We start from the raw sequence: 17,917 nt of genomic DNA, 5'->3' as shown, positions 1-17,917 counted from the left end.
CACTTGGTCCAACCAAACAAAAAGTCCTTAATGAGGAAGTCGAAAAAATGTTCGAACATGGGAATATTGAACTTCCAAAAAGTGGATGGGCTTCGGCGGTCAGCCCGATCAAAAAAAAAGATTCCTATCGATTTTGCGTCGATTACAGGAAACTGATCTCTATTACACTCGAAGACGCCTATCCTTTGCCATACACGCCCTCAATCGTAGAACAACTGCGTAACGCTCGTTACTTAAGTTAGACTCACACTTTACTCATACTGAACGTGTACTTGTCAATATTTTGGTATTCAAAGAAATATTTGCGAAAGTGACGCATGACATTAGTGCTATAGTACCGCGCGAAATACGGACAGTTAAGTAGGAATACTAGCAGTAAATATAAGTTCCACTTAAACTAAACTAAGTGTGCAATTAGTTAAGTGTAAGTCTAACTAGAAGTCTAACTTAAGTAATATCTATGAATTCCACCCTAAGTCTGCCTACTGCCAAGTTGGAATGGCCCAGTCTTCTTACAGTATACAGTACCCGAGCCCGACCTATATCAATTTTGTCGAATGCCTTACTAACTACTTTTGGATCTTTGTGCAAATACGTTAAGTTTGTTCTTAATTCCCGAGAACATGAGAATTTCAAGATTCTTGTCCCTAAAGATTTTAGCAAGTCCGGTCTTACCAAATGTCACAATAATGATATTTCAGGTCACCTAGGGGGTATATAAAACTTTTTGGAGAATACGTGAACGTTATTATTGGCCTAAACTTATAGCTGATCTTAAACATTTCCTTTCGTGTTGTACCATATGTGCCCAACACAATCCGAATGCCATGCGTGACTGCTCTGCGAAATTAGCATCCCGTTATTTAGGACTTTTCAAAGGGCAAAAGGTCAAGTATTTATATTGAGAATTACAAGGTGCCGAGGTGAAGATTTCAGGTACATGGCATGTCCATTGTCCAAGATTTACTCTGGGTAACTGTAGTATCTAAACCTCCGATATTTTATAAGCGTCACCACCTATACGTAAGTAAATTCATTATTTAGAGCTATGTGGTGGCAAAGTTTTTTGGTTTTTGAAGTAACATTTAAACTAACAACTCATTCTTTCTTTAATTTTTCCAAAATCTAAAAAAATTTGAATCAAGGTTGCATCAATTCTATTCCACAGACCTTTGGGAATCGATGTATTTCTGTTTGATTTGAAAGTTTATTGGGTTGGTGTAAGTTTGCTGGTTTGGTTTTTATGGAACTTCTATTACATCTGATATTTTTAGCAATGTACATATGAGAGAAGTAATATTTATTTCTGATATTTTCCATAGATTTGGAATCTCTACGATCTTCCATTAAATTCTTCTCCATAAAATGATAAAATGATGCTATCGTTTACACTTCGAGCTAGAACTTTTACAAACCGAAATACTCATTTTTACTGTAATTGTGGGCTTCCACAACGTTGAATATAAATCAAATGCAGATAAACAAATATAGTGTATGTAGGTACCTAACTGTAGCGGTTGAAATGTTTATGACATTATGGTATTTCTATTACCCATAAAATTGCATATTTAAACGATGTATCACAAACAACCGTTCACGCTCATAACAATGAAGAACAAATTCGATTGTATCAGTGCAATGATGTAAAGCAACAGTTAAATTGATTACAAAAATAATAAGCTTTCCGCTTTCCGCTGTGAAAAAGGAGATACGCTTAGATACTCTCCTCCATAACATAAACGCTACGCTTTAATTTATCAAACGGTCCATTAATATTCTCCAAGATGAAAGCTATTGATTTTAACGTGTTCCTGTCACTTTTATGTATAAGAGTTAAACCGCATTAATAAATCATCAACAAATTTACCTGATAATAATACATCATCTTCTGTAGCATCCGTTCATACACTTCATTACGTATTATACATACTTCAGCCAGTTCAATAAATCTATATCACTTTTCTGTTGTATCCTTTCAGTTCCTCCGGATATTTTGGATTATCCTACAAGTACCGATATGGTTGTGCGGGAAGGCTCAAACGTGAGCTTTAAATGTGCCGCCACCGGATCACCTGAACCTGCAATAACGTGGAGAAGGGAGGCTGGGGAAGCTATCGCTTTAGGAAATGGGCACGAAGGTAAATCATCACCAACGTTTTATTTAAGATCGAAAATCCGAGTTTTTAATATACACTTTACGAATACTGTATGTAGGGAAATTGGACAATTAAAACCATTTAGTATAAAAAATTGACATTTTACGAATTACGATTAAAGGGTAGTAAACAGCAATTAAATTAGATAAACGGCCTGACTTTTAAATTTTCCCTTGCGTGCAATAAGTGGCAGCGACATTATTTTTTTTTATTTCTGACGAAACCCACGGGATTTAAAGTTCCCTAAACGTGCCATTTAGCGATTTTGTAAATGTTCGGTTTGATAGAAATGTATTTCCATTCGTTTATTTGTTTGGGCGGGAATTATTTTGAACTATTTGGAATTACAGTTCATAAGGGCCACAATATCTTTGCCGTGCAAGTGGCGTGAGATTATCTAGTTATAACGACGTTGAAAATCAAGATAATCTAATAAAGAACGCCGTGTTTGCTACTTGCAAACAACCCTAGTGTTACGTTGGTGGCAGAATCAATTTTATACTTCAACTGTACGTAAACGTTTTTTCTACTGGTATCAGTATCATATTAGTGTAAAACATACAATACGTAAAATTTTGCATTGAACAAGTTACATATAAAATATTTGTTCCGGTCGTATGGATTGTCCAGAAAATAAAACAATGTACCGATACAGCAAATACAAGCTTCACAAAAAATGTTTACTTTTCGATTCCTGTTAATTTACTGTTTATTATCCACTGCCGGTGCTGATGCAAACCAGATTATATTATATCGATTTGGTAGCTAATTGAACTTATCCCAGTTATGATACGTCACAATGCATACCACCTAATTTATGTTAATGTTATGACAACGTGTAAATAAATACATAAACATGTACCTATCAAAATGATAAAAACGATACCGTGCCGCTTTAGCCCTACTTGACATATAAAAATAGTGTAAGTTAAGAAGTTTTCACTAAAATGTTTATGTAAAACAAAAATGAAGAGAGACGAATTTAAGACGACATTATTTGTAAAAATCTACGACTAGATTTAGACCCGAATTTAAACCCTTTGGAGAAATTAGTGTAGGATAAATTTACCTTTAGTTCCATGTGTATCATACACATACGAGTAGATATAGAATTGCTTCCCAGAGAGTTAATTTTTGATGATTGTATGTTACGTCATGGTGATCTGGACCGGCAAAGTCTAAATAAAATCATGCCGCGCAAAATTAGCCTTCAAGAAATTTCCTTGTTGTTACAGTGCTCCAGATGATAAAGCCCCTTGAAATCATCGCTGCCAATGAATGCGATAGGGTTAAAATATCGGTTACCCTATAATATCCTCATCCCTCATGGTATGAGGGGTTAATTTGATCAGTGTTACTAGTTTACGTAATAAAAAGATATCTCTCAGAGATCAACAATATAATTTAAATAAAATCGAATTTAAACGCATATAGGAGGCTTTCCAGTTCTAAAAATATTCATAATCTCTTTCACTCAGTGTTTGTGTATCTCCCTAACTCTCGTACTTATAGTTCCACACTTAGTACCACAGATTAAAATCTGTGCTAGTACGGATAACTAACATACACATATAAACCTAACAATATTAACAGTATTACCCATATTTTTAATTCTATTGCATTTAGCTAAGGCATTAACTAACCCAACCCACTATACGGTTACATAAAGCCATATCCGAATTTGCCTTCGAACCAGGGACCTCCAGTGCCGTAGTCGTGCATCTATGCCAAGTGATCCGATTATTACCAAAATATGAAATATTCAGGACAGTATCACTAACTTCTTTGTTTCATCTTCAAAACTTAATTTCGTTATATTCGCCAATACCCCTCATATATTTTAAAACCTTCGTAATGTTTGCTCACTTTCCTTTACATTGAAATTTTGTTTCGCTGCTATTCTTTTTATAATTGTTGTGTAAACTAAGTCACGCACGCGTTATTCTTTAAATTATTATTACTATTGCACTAGGGGTGGTCCCAGTCGGTTCCTGCACTGCGACCTTTTGTTCCTCCCCGGTACTGTCTACCCTTCAAGAATACCTGCATCTTTAACAAAGTCCAGAATTTTGATAGGGCAAACCCTCGGTACTTTCCCTTGATTATTTTTTTCATTTCTAAGTAAGTGTTCCCATGCCTTTTGTGTGTGCTTCACATTGGCAAAATATGTCGTGATGTGGTGTTTCTTCTTCCTCGCCACAGCTTCTGCATGACGCGCTATCTTTGTTATTATTATACCTACAGATTAGGTTAAATGGGGTAAAGTTGTGTAGTTTTTGATGTTGATGAGTATTCCGATGCGATATTTTGAAAAAAATAAATCGTTTCGTACATATTTGGAAACAACTGAAAATCGCCATTTTTACAAAGTTCAAATATTTCAGTAACAAAGAGAGAGCTATCGAAAAAGGTTTCAAATAAAAGTTGCAAAATTCGATGGTATAAATTCAATAGATGTAGACATTTTTTTTCAAAATGGCGGTTTTGAGATACTCCCACTTGACAAGCAATGTTAAAAAAACGTTTGGTACGTTAAACGAATGTTGCATTTTGAAACAGCTCAATTAAACAAAACATCAACGTTATACCAACGATACTTGAATGGCTTTTCTTTCTAAACCGTGGTTACGACGTTTTTGTAATGTTAAAAATTGTAACCTTTCGGACTTGCGTCGCTGGAACGGGACATTATTACGCTAAAATAACATTCAGAAGGCTAACGTTATACCAATATTACTTTGACAACGTTTTTATGCAAAACCTTGTTGCGATGTCATAATAATGTTAAGTAATGTGATGTTATTAGCGTATGTTGACCGAACCATACATAACTACGTTAGTTCAACTTTTAAAAGCTTAACATTACAACAACGACATTTTGGTACTGTTAAGTTGCATAGTTACAGTAATGTTCTTGTAATATTAAAAATGTGCCTTTGGGCATTGCGCAACGAAAAAATAGCTGGTCGGTGACTCTTCACTCGGTTTATCTTCATTTGCAGTTTAACATGTTTGTTGAATGTTGGTTTTCTGTGAATTGAGTGATGTGATTCAGAATAAGTGGAGGATAGTTTGAATTAAGTGCTTAAAAATTGTGGAGTTTTTTGGGTTAGACATTGGCGATTGTGGTTTTTTTTTATGAAGGATGAACGACAACGACTTCAACAAATAAGCTGAATAAGCTATCCATTTATGGCGATTTTTACGTGTTGAATTTCTCTTTATATTTTCCACCTTGTACCCTCATCTTTTTATTTTAAATCAAACAGTTCTACCAGGGTTCCTCCTAGGCGTTAGCAGTATGTAAAAGTAAGTAAAAGACGTAAATTATTTTATGGATGTATAACCTTACTTTTTTAGAATCTTCCACAATGTCTTTGTCACCAAAACATGACGCGTTCGGAACATTATCGAAGTGCAAGTCTACAGGATGGAACATGGACGTATTCCATTCAGTCCTGTCGCCAGCAATTCTGTCAAGAATTTCCTGATATCCAACGTTTTTCTATAAGGTATTTTCCATTTACAAATACTCCATGATGCCGAACAACAGTTTTACGATGTTCGATTAATTAACAGAGGATTGTGGTCACCACGTTCTCCAGATCTAAGCCCGTTAGATTTTTTTTTCTGATTTTGAAATACAATATTTTTCGAAATCGTCTGCAAATAACTGAGGAACTTCAAAATGCAATCGAAGAGGAACCAATGAACATTACACCAGTAATGTTAGAATGAGTTTTCGATGATATGAAAATATGTGTGTAACTGTGCATTCTTTATAATGGTGGGACATTTTTAACAATTTTGTGAAGTGATTGATGTGAATGAAATAATTTTTTATACATTAAATTTCTGGTAAAAAATTATTTGAATTATTTTGAATTGTACATTGTGCACTTTAGTATCAAAGTGCAAAAATGTTTATTAAAGTACACAATCTGTGACAATACTAAATTACGTTTATGTCATCCTTGTACACTGACGGCCGGTATTATAAAGCCAGACTTAACTTTGTTGTCAGCTAACGGTGTTGTTAAGACATTCCTTAACATAACAACACTGTTAGCTTACAACATAGTAAATATGACTTTAATAATACCAACCGTCAATGTATAAGGATGATATAATAGTACATTATATATCAAGGTAGAGAAGTCCACTATTATTGCCTGAGCACCAAGATTACATCTCGAGGCGCTTGCGCCGAGGGGTGTAAGGTGCGAAGGCAATAATCGACTTCTCTACCGTGGTATATATACTATTTTTTTCACTACTAGCACTTGAAATCCTCTAAATTAACATATTATATTGATAGAGAGTTAACGGTTGGACAGAATTGTTTGTTTCTTAATTTAACATGTCAATCAAGTACGTGGAAGTACAAGTCAAACAGGCCGTATTTTGTTCTGTCATTGAGATTTTTCAAAGAGTAATTTCGTTCGATTTTTTTCAAAATGTGATAATTTTAGGTATGTAATTTCTCTGGAAATTGCGAATGGTGGCAATTATTCGTTTTAGAGAACTTGTCTAAACGTTCATTGAGCGAAATTTCGGGTTGTGTTTTCTAAAAGTGACAGCGTGACAGTTCTCATTATTGACTACTAGTTAATAATAAAAAATTATTAACCACTTTGAACAAATGCCGAGAAAGCCTACTTTACAAGTGGAAAAAAGGTTAATAATCATGTCATCAGACGCTAGTAGTGAAAAAACGTAATTTAGTATTGTTTAATAAACATTTTTGTACCACGTTTATACAACGTGTACCACGTTTATACAACGTAAGAGAGTTACATCGCATTGGCGTTTGTTTCAAACGTTCAATTAACGTTAAATGCTGATGTTATAAAGTGTTATATGATGTAACGTTTGCTAAACGTAGGTATTTAGAGGTTACAGAGAAACGTTCTTGAAGGCGGACATTAGCAGTCGCGGTGACGTTAATAGTAAGTTAATGGTACTTATACGCTAACGTTACAAGTCACCATTAAACGTTTATTAAACGCTAATGTTGCACAATTTTGTCATGTGGGCTGACATCAACTTCCTTATTTTAAAAGGACGCCATATTGAATTTTTACGTCACTCGATAGACAACAAAATTACAAAACCAGTGATACTAAACACTTTGTATTTTATTTGGAAATGAACCTTGCATTTTTGCCTCGAAGTTTACAATGTACTTCTTATGCCAATAACTGCGTGGCTGATTGTGATTGAAACCAAATTTCTTTGTTTATTGTCTCGCATAGTCAACATCGACACGGCTATGGAACTTGAAAGAGCCGAAGGCCGTAAAACAAATTATAATGAAATCACTACTCAAGTTTTGAATAAAATTGGACATATCTTTCGGATACCTAAAAGGAAATTAAAAAAATTTGAAGGGAAAAATAAAATTCTACCTGGCTTTCGTATTGTGATTCAAATTGACACATAATGAATTGACAAAAAGGAATTACAAGAATTTATTCTAACACACATCATAAAAATAAAATCTAATACAAAGAATCCAGTTAGAAAAATTGAACGATTTTGAAGAAAAATACCCCCTTTACTAAACGGTCTATCGAAAAACAATTTAAGTATCTCAAAAAGTACTCACTGTCCTGTTAATAATAATTAAATAAAAATATGCAATGTACGGAAAAACACTCACTTTCACACGAATCTGACAGATTCTTCTCGAAAGTGACGTTCAAAATGTCAAAACCAATAATAGCTTGAAGACATAAAACACTTAAATTTATGACTGCATGGATGAACACTTTCTTGTATTACACCAATTACTGCTTCATTCTTGAGCAGCAAAAACGCATTACTTTGTTAACAAGAACACTTTGTTTTTCTTCTTTTAAAAAATTACATGTCAGGTTGGACTACTGGTACAAAATAACGTCACAGACTTTACGCTCATTTTCCAATAAACCTGAGACAGTGGCCTTCGGATCAAAAAAACAACGTTCCTATTCAGGCGTTGTTTATCTCGCACGTGGCATTTATCCAAAACCAATTAATTTCTGTCCGATATTTTTGTTTTGTTTTATTTTATTTTATTTTGCCTTTATTTCTGAGTGGGCGGGGTTTCAGCCAAGGTTACTCTACCAACCCACATGTACAAATATCCATGCCCGAACCCGGGTTCGAACCATGAACCCTTAGCACCACAGTTCAGAGTTAACTGAACTGCGCAACACGGGCCGGCACATAAAGCTTTTGCTTAAGACCGGACCAGTTAAAAACTGGTTACAAATTTACAATGGAATGTTCCCTTATTTATGAGTTTTACATATTTATCATATAAACTCAATATGAGAACGAGAACAAAATTGTCCCATTCTGGGTTCATTTGAAGTAAACTCCCCAGATCCCCTCCAGCGATACCGCACTATTTATTGTTTTTAAAATACAACGAAATTATAACATTTCACTTATCGTTCATGCTGCATATGTAATATAAAGGACCTAAGCAGAAGTATGTTTTATTGTTCATTGCTGCTAAGAGGGACGACTTGAAGGATGTTGAGAGTAAACTATCACGCATTTGGGTTTTAGTAAGCAATTAATTTCGATACAATATTATCTTATCATATAGCGTAGATATTTAGATATGACGATTCCTGATTGTTGCACGTAAACTTTCAATTTTGACAAATTGAAGTAGGTTACCACTGCACGCCCTATTGTAATAACCTGAGAATCTAGTCGCGTGCCCGTCTATTTGATTAATTCGTTGGAATGGCTTTTTAATGATTATGGTTTTTTTCCCTAATCTCCTAGACAATAAGGTTGGACGATAAGTTTAATTAGATGTACTTGCAGACATCTAAATTTGGAGTATGGAATTAATTAAGATATCTTAAGGGTAAATAAAAGCAACCATTTGAGATGGAGTTTATTAAGCAAACTTTAATCTTTATGATATTTTTGCGTTTTCTATGTATTTTGGGCAAACCCAGTGTCGAATTCAATAACTGAAAGATTGCGTGGAAGGATTACTATAGTGTTTACTTTTTAGGAAAGCACAGCTGAGAACTTTATTATTGTAGGAATTGAATCAACATTTAAGTATAATATTTAATATCAATTTTCAAGATTTTAATTTAATAAACTTGGAAAGAAAACAGCAAGTATTGTATAGAAAACTTGACGGAGTTAATGAACGGCAAAGGTTGTAGCATATTTGGTACTTATTAGTTTCAAGTTGACTATACGGAATTAAATAAGGAACAAGCACCGTAACTATGTAAACGAATAAAAAGTTTACGGGAAACTTTAGTCGGCAATGCTTATGTTCAACCTGAAAATGTTCTACAACGCTAAACCTATTTAATAAGGTATGCTCGTAATCGTCTCTTAATCCCTTAGATCTTATCTTTTTTCCAGGTACCAAGTAACCAAATAATATATGAAAAGTATGAAATACCAAAGTGTTGTTAGGTTTTAGTTACAACAGAAGACAGAAATTGAATTAAATCCTTAACAAACCATGTACTAAATTACTTCTTATTCAAGGAAAACATAATTAAACAAAATTAGATTAGAAAAATTGTGTGCCGTGCCGATCAGAAAATATTTCAAAATTAATTACTTTCCAGTGTAGACATCGCAGTGTTGACGTATAATGTGCAAATTTTCAATATATTAATATTTATGTATTATGCTCAGTCAAATACTCACTTAATAAGTGGGATGGTATATCACGTCAGAATTAACAGGGCCTAATTGGTCATGCAAGCTATAGTTGCAACTTGATTTCCAATTATTTGTTTGCGGAGCTCCTTAAGTTATGTCTTTCGTTTAACGGAAGTATAATTTTCCATCATTAAAGAAAGCTAAGTAAACGATAAATTGAGTTTAGGTTCGATCGAAAATTCAGTAATTGACAAAGGAACCTCTTTACTGCTTTTATATTCGGTCTTTTAACCGAAATTTAGAATGTGTTAAACTGAATATTTTTATAACGAAATAGAAAAAACAAATTATACTACAATAACTCCCACATGGCAAACTATACAGTCTGATCTACAAAAAGGACCCAAGGCTAAAGCGACATTAATTATGATTAGATGAAGAATTTGTTAAATCTAATTTTTCTTATGTGAATATGACATAAGGGTCTATTCGACAGCGTACTAACACTAACAGATTGGGGATTGTCTGGATGCCGTTTGACGGGAAGTTTACCTTTCTCTACATAATTGGGTGTAATTGGAAACTCGCGATAATTTTTTTGTTTACTTACGGAGATTGCAGCAAATCCCTTCCTCCTGAAGATTAGTCCGGGAGGTAGTACGCTTCATTTAGAATCGATGTTGAGGAACATTTACCAGATTTCTAAAGTCAAATAGGCGCCATATTGGATTTTTAGATTATTTGATAGATTTTTTAATTCTCTTTTGAACGAGCTATCATAGCATAAGATTGAAAATAAGATACCAGTTATATCGCCGGTTTTTGTATTTTAAGAGGCTTCTATACCAGCGCAAAAACCCTATTTAAAAGTGTTTCGCGCCGCGCCTGTTTTATCTTAAAGGAAATGTAATATTGCTAAAATTCAGTGCTTTATGGTGTTTATAAAAGTGAGATCTAGGATTGTATCTAATTGTATTTTAAATAGTAACTTCAAATCATACGATACAGAGCGATGAAGATTTGCTATTTTAGACAATATTCAAAGGGCCGTAGATCTTAAATAAAAAAATAGTAGCAAAACAAATTCGATACAATCCTACCTTTAACCTTCCTATGGTACAATCCATTCACAGCAATTAAAAAAAGTTTATTATATACCAGTAAACAGACACGGCCCGGGACGCTGCAACTGTAAAATTCTAGTAAAATTTGATTAGGCTGCCACGTCTTGCGGAATTCAAACTTAAGTTACGTGTTACCGCCCATTTGATGAAAGGAGGAGTTCATTCTTATCTTTCCAACATAATTTTAATCTACCGGAGTTCTTAGCAAAATCATTTTCTTTGAGTTTTAACATGGACCCTTTAGGTAAGTAGGCACTGTAGATGCTTACTAATAGGTACAACAATTGCAGCACATCTCCTATCTCTGTGAATAGACGCTATAATGCAACAAAATATTATCCCCGATTTTCCGTCTGTCTGCCCGTTCATTTGTCTGTCTACGCACAGTAAAACTTTGGTCTTAGATCACCTATCGATTGCAGGTTGTCGCTGTACCGTTGCTTAGGCTGCGTTTAGTTGTGCGAAGTACATACCAACAACCATTTGTGAAATTAAAGTTTTGGGTACTACCTCACTCAATTTTGTGAAATATTGCCATTTCCGAAGTGACAGGTTGCACAATCATTTTACTTGCGAATCGGTCGAGTCGCAGTGGTAAAAAAATCTACTCAATTGAAAACAAATTAAAAGGAAATTAAAAAAATAAAATTTGGAATGTAAGAATAGTTATTTGTACAACTAGTTTTGAAAGTGATACTTTTTTTCATGAATTTGCAGATTGATTAATGAGGGCGAAGCCCGAGTTAATCAAGCAAATTCATGGAAAAAAGACACTTTCAACACGTGTTGTAAACGAAATTTTTTTCCATAGTGATCCATAATAACCCACAATTGAATAATTTAATTGACATTCGCGATTTACTGTCACTCAAAAATGGATGCTATTGTTCATAGACAGGACTAAACTCCATGGAAACGCATAGTAAAAATCGTGAAAAAAAGGACCACTTTCCATACGATTTTTCGTTAAAAAAAGTCCGATAACTTCATCACTATGTAAAAAAAGATTTTCTTCAGTCACAGAGATTGTACATAGATACATTTAAATTTAAACCATTTCCTAAATTAAGTTGGCTCACATAATTTGAAAATTAAAACATTAAAAAATCTAAGGGCAATACCTTCCTAAATTTCTTTAAAACCGTAGTTCTGATCAAATATGTATTTATAGCTTTTGAAATTTCTCGTCTCCCGAATGTTGCCCAAGGTAAAAACCCCTTTAATTCTTATAGTAGGACTAGTGTTTTATTTTGGAATGTTTTGTATCTATATAGTGTCAATTCCTCTCTTCTTCCTTTTGGGGGCTTTCGATTGATGTTCAAATGTTCACAAATTATTGCAATTCATACATTGCTTTGCAAAAAAGTAAGTTGTACCGTGTGTCCTATTTTGGTTGAGACTGCAGCAGTGCCGGATTTAGGGGGGTTATGGGACTATTAGCCCCCGGCGGTAAAGCGGTACGTCGTCGCTGGGTCACACAAAAACCCTAGCAAAAACACGTTTCATGTTTTCGGGAAATCTACATTTTGCTGACAAACGACAAACGGGCGCTTTATTACCTCATCATCCGTTATCTACCTCTATTTTCCATTGACTATATTGTCGGGCACATTTACTTGTTAAACTTTTATTACAAACAATTATTAAGCGGCAGAGCAAAGCGATGTAAGCTTTATAGGGGAGTCGATGGTGTCCGTCTGTCCGTCAGATTCGGTTTAAACTTTGCACAGTCGACCTGCATGCCACATATAACAAGCCTATTGAAAATGGGTGAAATCCAATGATCCCGAAGGGCATTGAATAAAACTGTTTTTATTCAATGCGTAGGGTCACACCGAGGTGCTATGCCGCTTTTTTAGATGCTCTTCAGGACTTCCGTTACGTCATTACGCGCTAGCGCAGAAAATTGTACTCATTTATTAGTGGAGTGTTTTCGTGAAGTTTTTAAAAAATGAGCAGAAAAGAAGGAGATGCATTTTGGAAACGACAAAACTTAGAAAAACAACAAAAATTAAATGAAGTATTACAAAAAATCCCAAGATTTAGCTATTTTCCCTACCTACTGGCGGCATAGTATGACTTAGTCCCCGGCGGCGGTCCATGAATTAAATCCGGTACAGGACTGCAGTGTATCTGAGCTGTTTTCTGTTGCGGTTTTCGCGACCATGTGCCACTTTTTGTGAAACTTCTAATACCACAAATCAAAATCAATCTAGCTACGTTTGTGTCTGAGATACAGGGTGAAAAGTATGATTTTTTGAGATGTTATCATAAATCGTACCATGTAAGATAAAAAAAAGTAAAAACGGTCAAGTTTAGATATTTTTACCTTGAATCTAGTGGCGTAGTAAAAAAATGTGTGAAGCATCGTTTCTGAGATTTGACCCAAAACTCATATTTTTTAAATGCAGCACTCTGTATATCTAAACGTTAGTTATGTTTCATTCTTTTTTCTGATTACATTGATGTATCACAACCTATACTTTTTTTATATGATTATATATTATATTAGGTATTGTTCAAAATTTTGAAATGACATGCTTCTACCACTAGCGATTTTTATCGATTGATTTTTCTTACCATGGATACATTAAACAAAACAAAATCTACCTAAATCCTACCTACCATTTAAAAACCGTAAAAAATAAGGTTTTTATTTTTGGTTCATGGCTAAAATTGAAAAAAAATAGGTTGTCAATGCAATCAGAAAAAAGAATGAAAAACAAATGCTATTAAGATATACAGGGTGTTGAATTAAAAAAATGGCAACTGTGGGACAAATCTCAGAAACGATGCCCCAAAAATTTGCTGTGGCTAGCATAGATACCACCTGCACACCTGTACATGTGCGATTCTGCCCTTTTATGTATAAGAATATGGGTACCAAATTTGGATCCAGTCGGTTCAGCCGTTTAGCCGGAAATGAGAATTTGACACACTTGCGCATGCTGGATTCTGCCCAAATTATTTTCAGTTCTTCCTTTTATGTTTATGAATAGGTGTACGGCAGGCATGTCAAATCTCTATCTTTAATAATAAGAAAGTTACCCATGCAATCCCACCCGATCTGGGACACACTGTATATTACTAAAGTAACTACTCACCTCTCTTACTGCTGCGACGAGTAAAAGTCGACTACCATTATCTTTTTGTCGTTAAAAATAACGAGCAAGGTTAGAAATAAGTTCCTTACTTTTTGCTGGTGTAAACCCGATGGAATTTTTGTGTTATACTAACTTTCCGCGCAGAATATCGCAGTGAGACGAAAGTTTTATTTCAAATTTACTTGAGAAAAATGTATGTATTTATGTCTGCGCTGCTGTACAGGAAATTGTTAGGTCGATTTAAATTTTCATGTTTCATTACAGTTTTAAATTAACTCAATCCAACAGTTTTTACTTATCCAAGAAGCAAAATTTATTCTACACAACCTCCTATTGCTTTAGGGTATTCCTACACCGGGAGGCTTTTTTATACAGTCGCTATAGCAATTATGATTGAAATCGTAGTACATCAATTTCGGTATAGTACAAGAAAAAACAATTTTAATCCGCCACTCATTTGCAATATTCCCCCCTGTGAGGTGTAATAATATTTTGCCCTTCGAACGGCAATTTTTAATTTTCAGCCTAGCTTCAATGCGATTATTTTTAAATGGAAGAGATTTTATTTAAATAAGGGCCTCTGTGATTATATTATATGAGTCTCATATTGAATGCTCTTAACGAATATTCCAATGATGTTAATTTTGAACATCAAAGGATCAAAGCGCAGAGCTCTTAGCCAATTGGATGGATACATTGAGCTTTTCCATATCGTGAAACAAATAGCATTCCATCCGATCACTAATTGTAATTACATTTCTACTGCGGTTGGGTACTCGAGCATAGTATAGATACGAGTTTATAATATGGAAAGGTTATGCAATGCGAAACTAAGATTAACATCATCCAAATATATTTCACACGTAATATGGCCTCATACCACCCATACAGGTGCGTTATTAAAGTGGGATACAATAAACAATCCACAGAAGAGAATATTTTAAACTCGCAACGTTGGATGATTTACTTCCTAAGCGCTTGCCAGTTAAGAGTTCCGGTCGAACGTTTCTCACCTACCCTTAATACTCATTGTATCATTTATATTATAGTCTGCATTTTGCGGCTTAATATAAACCTTGCCGTTCGGACAACCTATTGTATAAGGCATTCATTAAGATTTTCGATAATCTCAAACACCATAACTTAACAACTTGCCTTTCAAACACACCCTCGCTTGCTAATGAAGTGCTTAGTTAGCATACCGGAAAATTCAACCACATAAATGATTCATAAATAAAAGTTTCTTTAAATACTGTGAGGTTTTGCACTTTCGCAAATATTTAAGAGTAGGCAGAACGTATTTCAAGTAAGACACGAGGGGTAGTATATTATTATAATTTATAGGCAAATACTGATGGAGATACCGTGATAATATTTTAACACTCCAAATTGCGTGTTTAACAGTTGCGTGATTCCATGTTGTTCTTGACCAATTACATATATAGTCATGTATCAATTTGACACTATCGGATTCCCAATAGAGAACATTTTTGACAATTAGCTAAGAAGGGCGAAGTGATTAATGTCATCGAGTTTTAATTATATATCGATACAGAAGTGTTAGTTATCTGAATTCACACACCATTTGCGTTGCCTCTAATTTATACATTAATATCTATTTATTGCAGTTCCAAGTGTAGAAGGGAGTATATTCAATATCACCAAAGTTAACAGACTTCACATGGGACCGTATTTGTGTATAGCTTCCAATGGAGTTCCTCCCTCGGTTAGCAAGAGAATAATGCTTATTGTTCATTGTAAGTTGGTAATTTCCATAAATGACTTTTCCTTATCATAGCTCCGTTTCAGTCCCGCCCATGATATGGATACAAAACCAACTTGTAGGAGCTTACGAAGGCCAACAAATTAGCTTAGATTGTCACTCTGAAGCTTATCCCAAATCCATCAACTACTGGACTAAGGACAGCGGTGTGATCATTTCGCAAGGTAAAAAGAACCTTTTTAAACGTTTACAAGGCATATATACGACGAACTTACTCTTATTAAAATAAAACATTTTCAAATTCAAAACTGATTACCTATCAAATTGCGCATTCTGTCTACGAACCAATTTAATTTTCAGATCGTAATTAGTATCCTGAACGTTTTTATTTACAGGTTCACTTTTCAGCAAAATTTAATTTTCCGTTGAGATGGTTCGAAGGTTTTCTTAAATAAATTGTTTGTCAGGCACTTAAGAAAAGGTGTCTCAGAGGAGCTTTGCACTTTTCTTTTATATATTTGCGAGCTATCAATTAGGTATTTATCAACTAACATTATTTAGAACTTAAAGATAACTTTGGTTGAAATTTATGTAAGGGAAATGATAATGTCTAAATGTGTATTTCGTCGCTGACACTGTTTCGAGCGGCGCCGGCGCCTCGAATTTTCCATTGCGCTTTTGCAACAGGAGTACGGATTGCAACTCTGACCCGGATTTTTAAACTGAATTGAATTTTTCTGGTAGTTCCCACGAAACAATGATTTAACTACTAGAAATTGCGAACACAAACGCACGTTGTTTATAGTTATCTAGCCATTCCATTATGGTGTATTTCATTTTTGATATTAAATTTCTAAGGCCAGGTAATGGATGTGCGACTATTGCTAATTGGTGTAAATTCAGGGTACACATACATTTACTATAGTATAGTAGCAAGTAATGCGAGTGGAACTTAAATTCTAGGTATTTTTTTTAATATAGGAGTCGAAAAAATTTCCTGGAAATCTTACGGTTATATGCTATGAACCTTTGCAGGAGAACCCTTGGGTCTAGAAGGTGATCGCGTACTGTAGACAGTGCTTTAGGCGTTCCAGATCTATGTAAAGTTCTGTAGAAAGAGCTTATTAAATACTTCAGAACCTTGCGCGTTTTTGAAAGCACTCATCAGGGTCGCCATTCTCCTTTTTATAAGTTTGATGTCTTGCTCTAAACTTACTGGGTGCACCCTAAAACTGTTCTTTTCAAATATTTGTCACAGTTTTCAAGGTGTTTAGAGGGTGCATGCCAAAACATTCTGAAGTTATCTGAAGAAATCTAGAACTAGTCGCCTTCCAACATTTTATAGCGCTTTTGCTGACATTCAATCGCCTTTCCAACATTTTTAGTCCCTGTTCTAAGCTCAGGAGAGGAATCTGAACCGAGAAAATACTACGAAGGGTTTGCAGAACTGTGAAAGTTGTCAAAAATGTTTAACTCGGAGCTAGATCATTTGGGATGGTGTTCTAAATGTATTTATTGTGGTTGACAAGGCTCTAGAGAATGTTATTCAGCCTTAGAAAAGGGTTAAAAGGTTAATAGGAAGCTGTGGGATTCTGTGGGAACGCTCTGCCTTTTTTTATTGCATAAGTGGACGCTTAGTGCTTTGGACTTATAAGACTAACGCTTAACAAAGTCTTATAACCAATCTCAGAGTTTCTATATGCATCCATCAATCATATTGATGTTTTTTGAACTTTTTAGATTGTTTCCAAAACTCTGAAAGTTTTCATTTATTCTAGAGAAGAGAAGAGGGGTTTAAAATGGGTCGAGAAAGCCCTCGAAAGAGCCGGAAGGACCAAAAATCTGGCTCTGGGAGGTCGATCGGATTCTCTGTAAAGTATAGTTTTCACACATAAACTAACCAAAATTTCCCCTTTAAGAATCAAATATTAATTAATAGCGGCGCGATGTAACCGATACGCATGGCTTACTTACCCAAAGTCAGCTTTACGTTTGACAGTTTTATTAGACTTAGGTGCAATATTGCGTATATGAATCTGAATAGAAAACACGTGTTCTAACAAGACGAAACAAATACAAAAAATAGTTACATATTCAAGAAAAAAATTACATGTTACAGTGTCGCGTAAGTTTGTATACTTGGAAATTCAAATTAAATCAACATGACAATCT

The 17,917-nt window shown here is 34.6% G+C and overlaps 1 protein-coding gene across 1 annotated transcript in view; it reads left to right on the top strand.

Moving 5' to 3' along the window:
• LOC116166414 (lachesin-like) overlaps window positions 1-17,558 on the top strand; it is a 29,310-nt gene extending 11,752 nt beyond the window's left edge. The window contains exons 4-7 of the mRNA XM_031481367.1: window positions 1,980-2,138; window positions 15,651-15,779; window positions 15,832-15,969; window positions 17,524-17,558. Coding sequence (XP_031337227.1) covers window positions 1,980-2,138; window positions 15,651-15,779; window positions 15,832-15,969; window positions 17,524-17,543 — 446 coding nt within the window. The 3' untranslated portion in view covers window positions 17,544-17,558. The remainder of the gene's footprint in view (window positions 1-1,979; window positions 2,139-15,650; window positions 15,780-15,831; window positions 15,970-17,523) is intronic.
• Window positions 17,559-17,917: the final 359 nt, after the last annotated feature.

This window comes from Photinus pyralis, unplaced genomic scaffold, assembly GCF_008802855.1.
Source record: "Photinus pyralis isolate 1611_PpyrPB1 unplaced genomic scaffold, Ppyr1.3 Ppyr1.4_LG3b, whole genome shotgun sequence".
Taxonomy (NCBI): domain Eukaryota; kingdom Metazoa; phylum Arthropoda; class Insecta; order Coleoptera; family Lampyridae; genus Photinus; species Photinus pyralis.
Note: the sequence above shows the minus strand (reverse complement) of the source record. Positions and strands in the feature narration are given on the sequence as shown.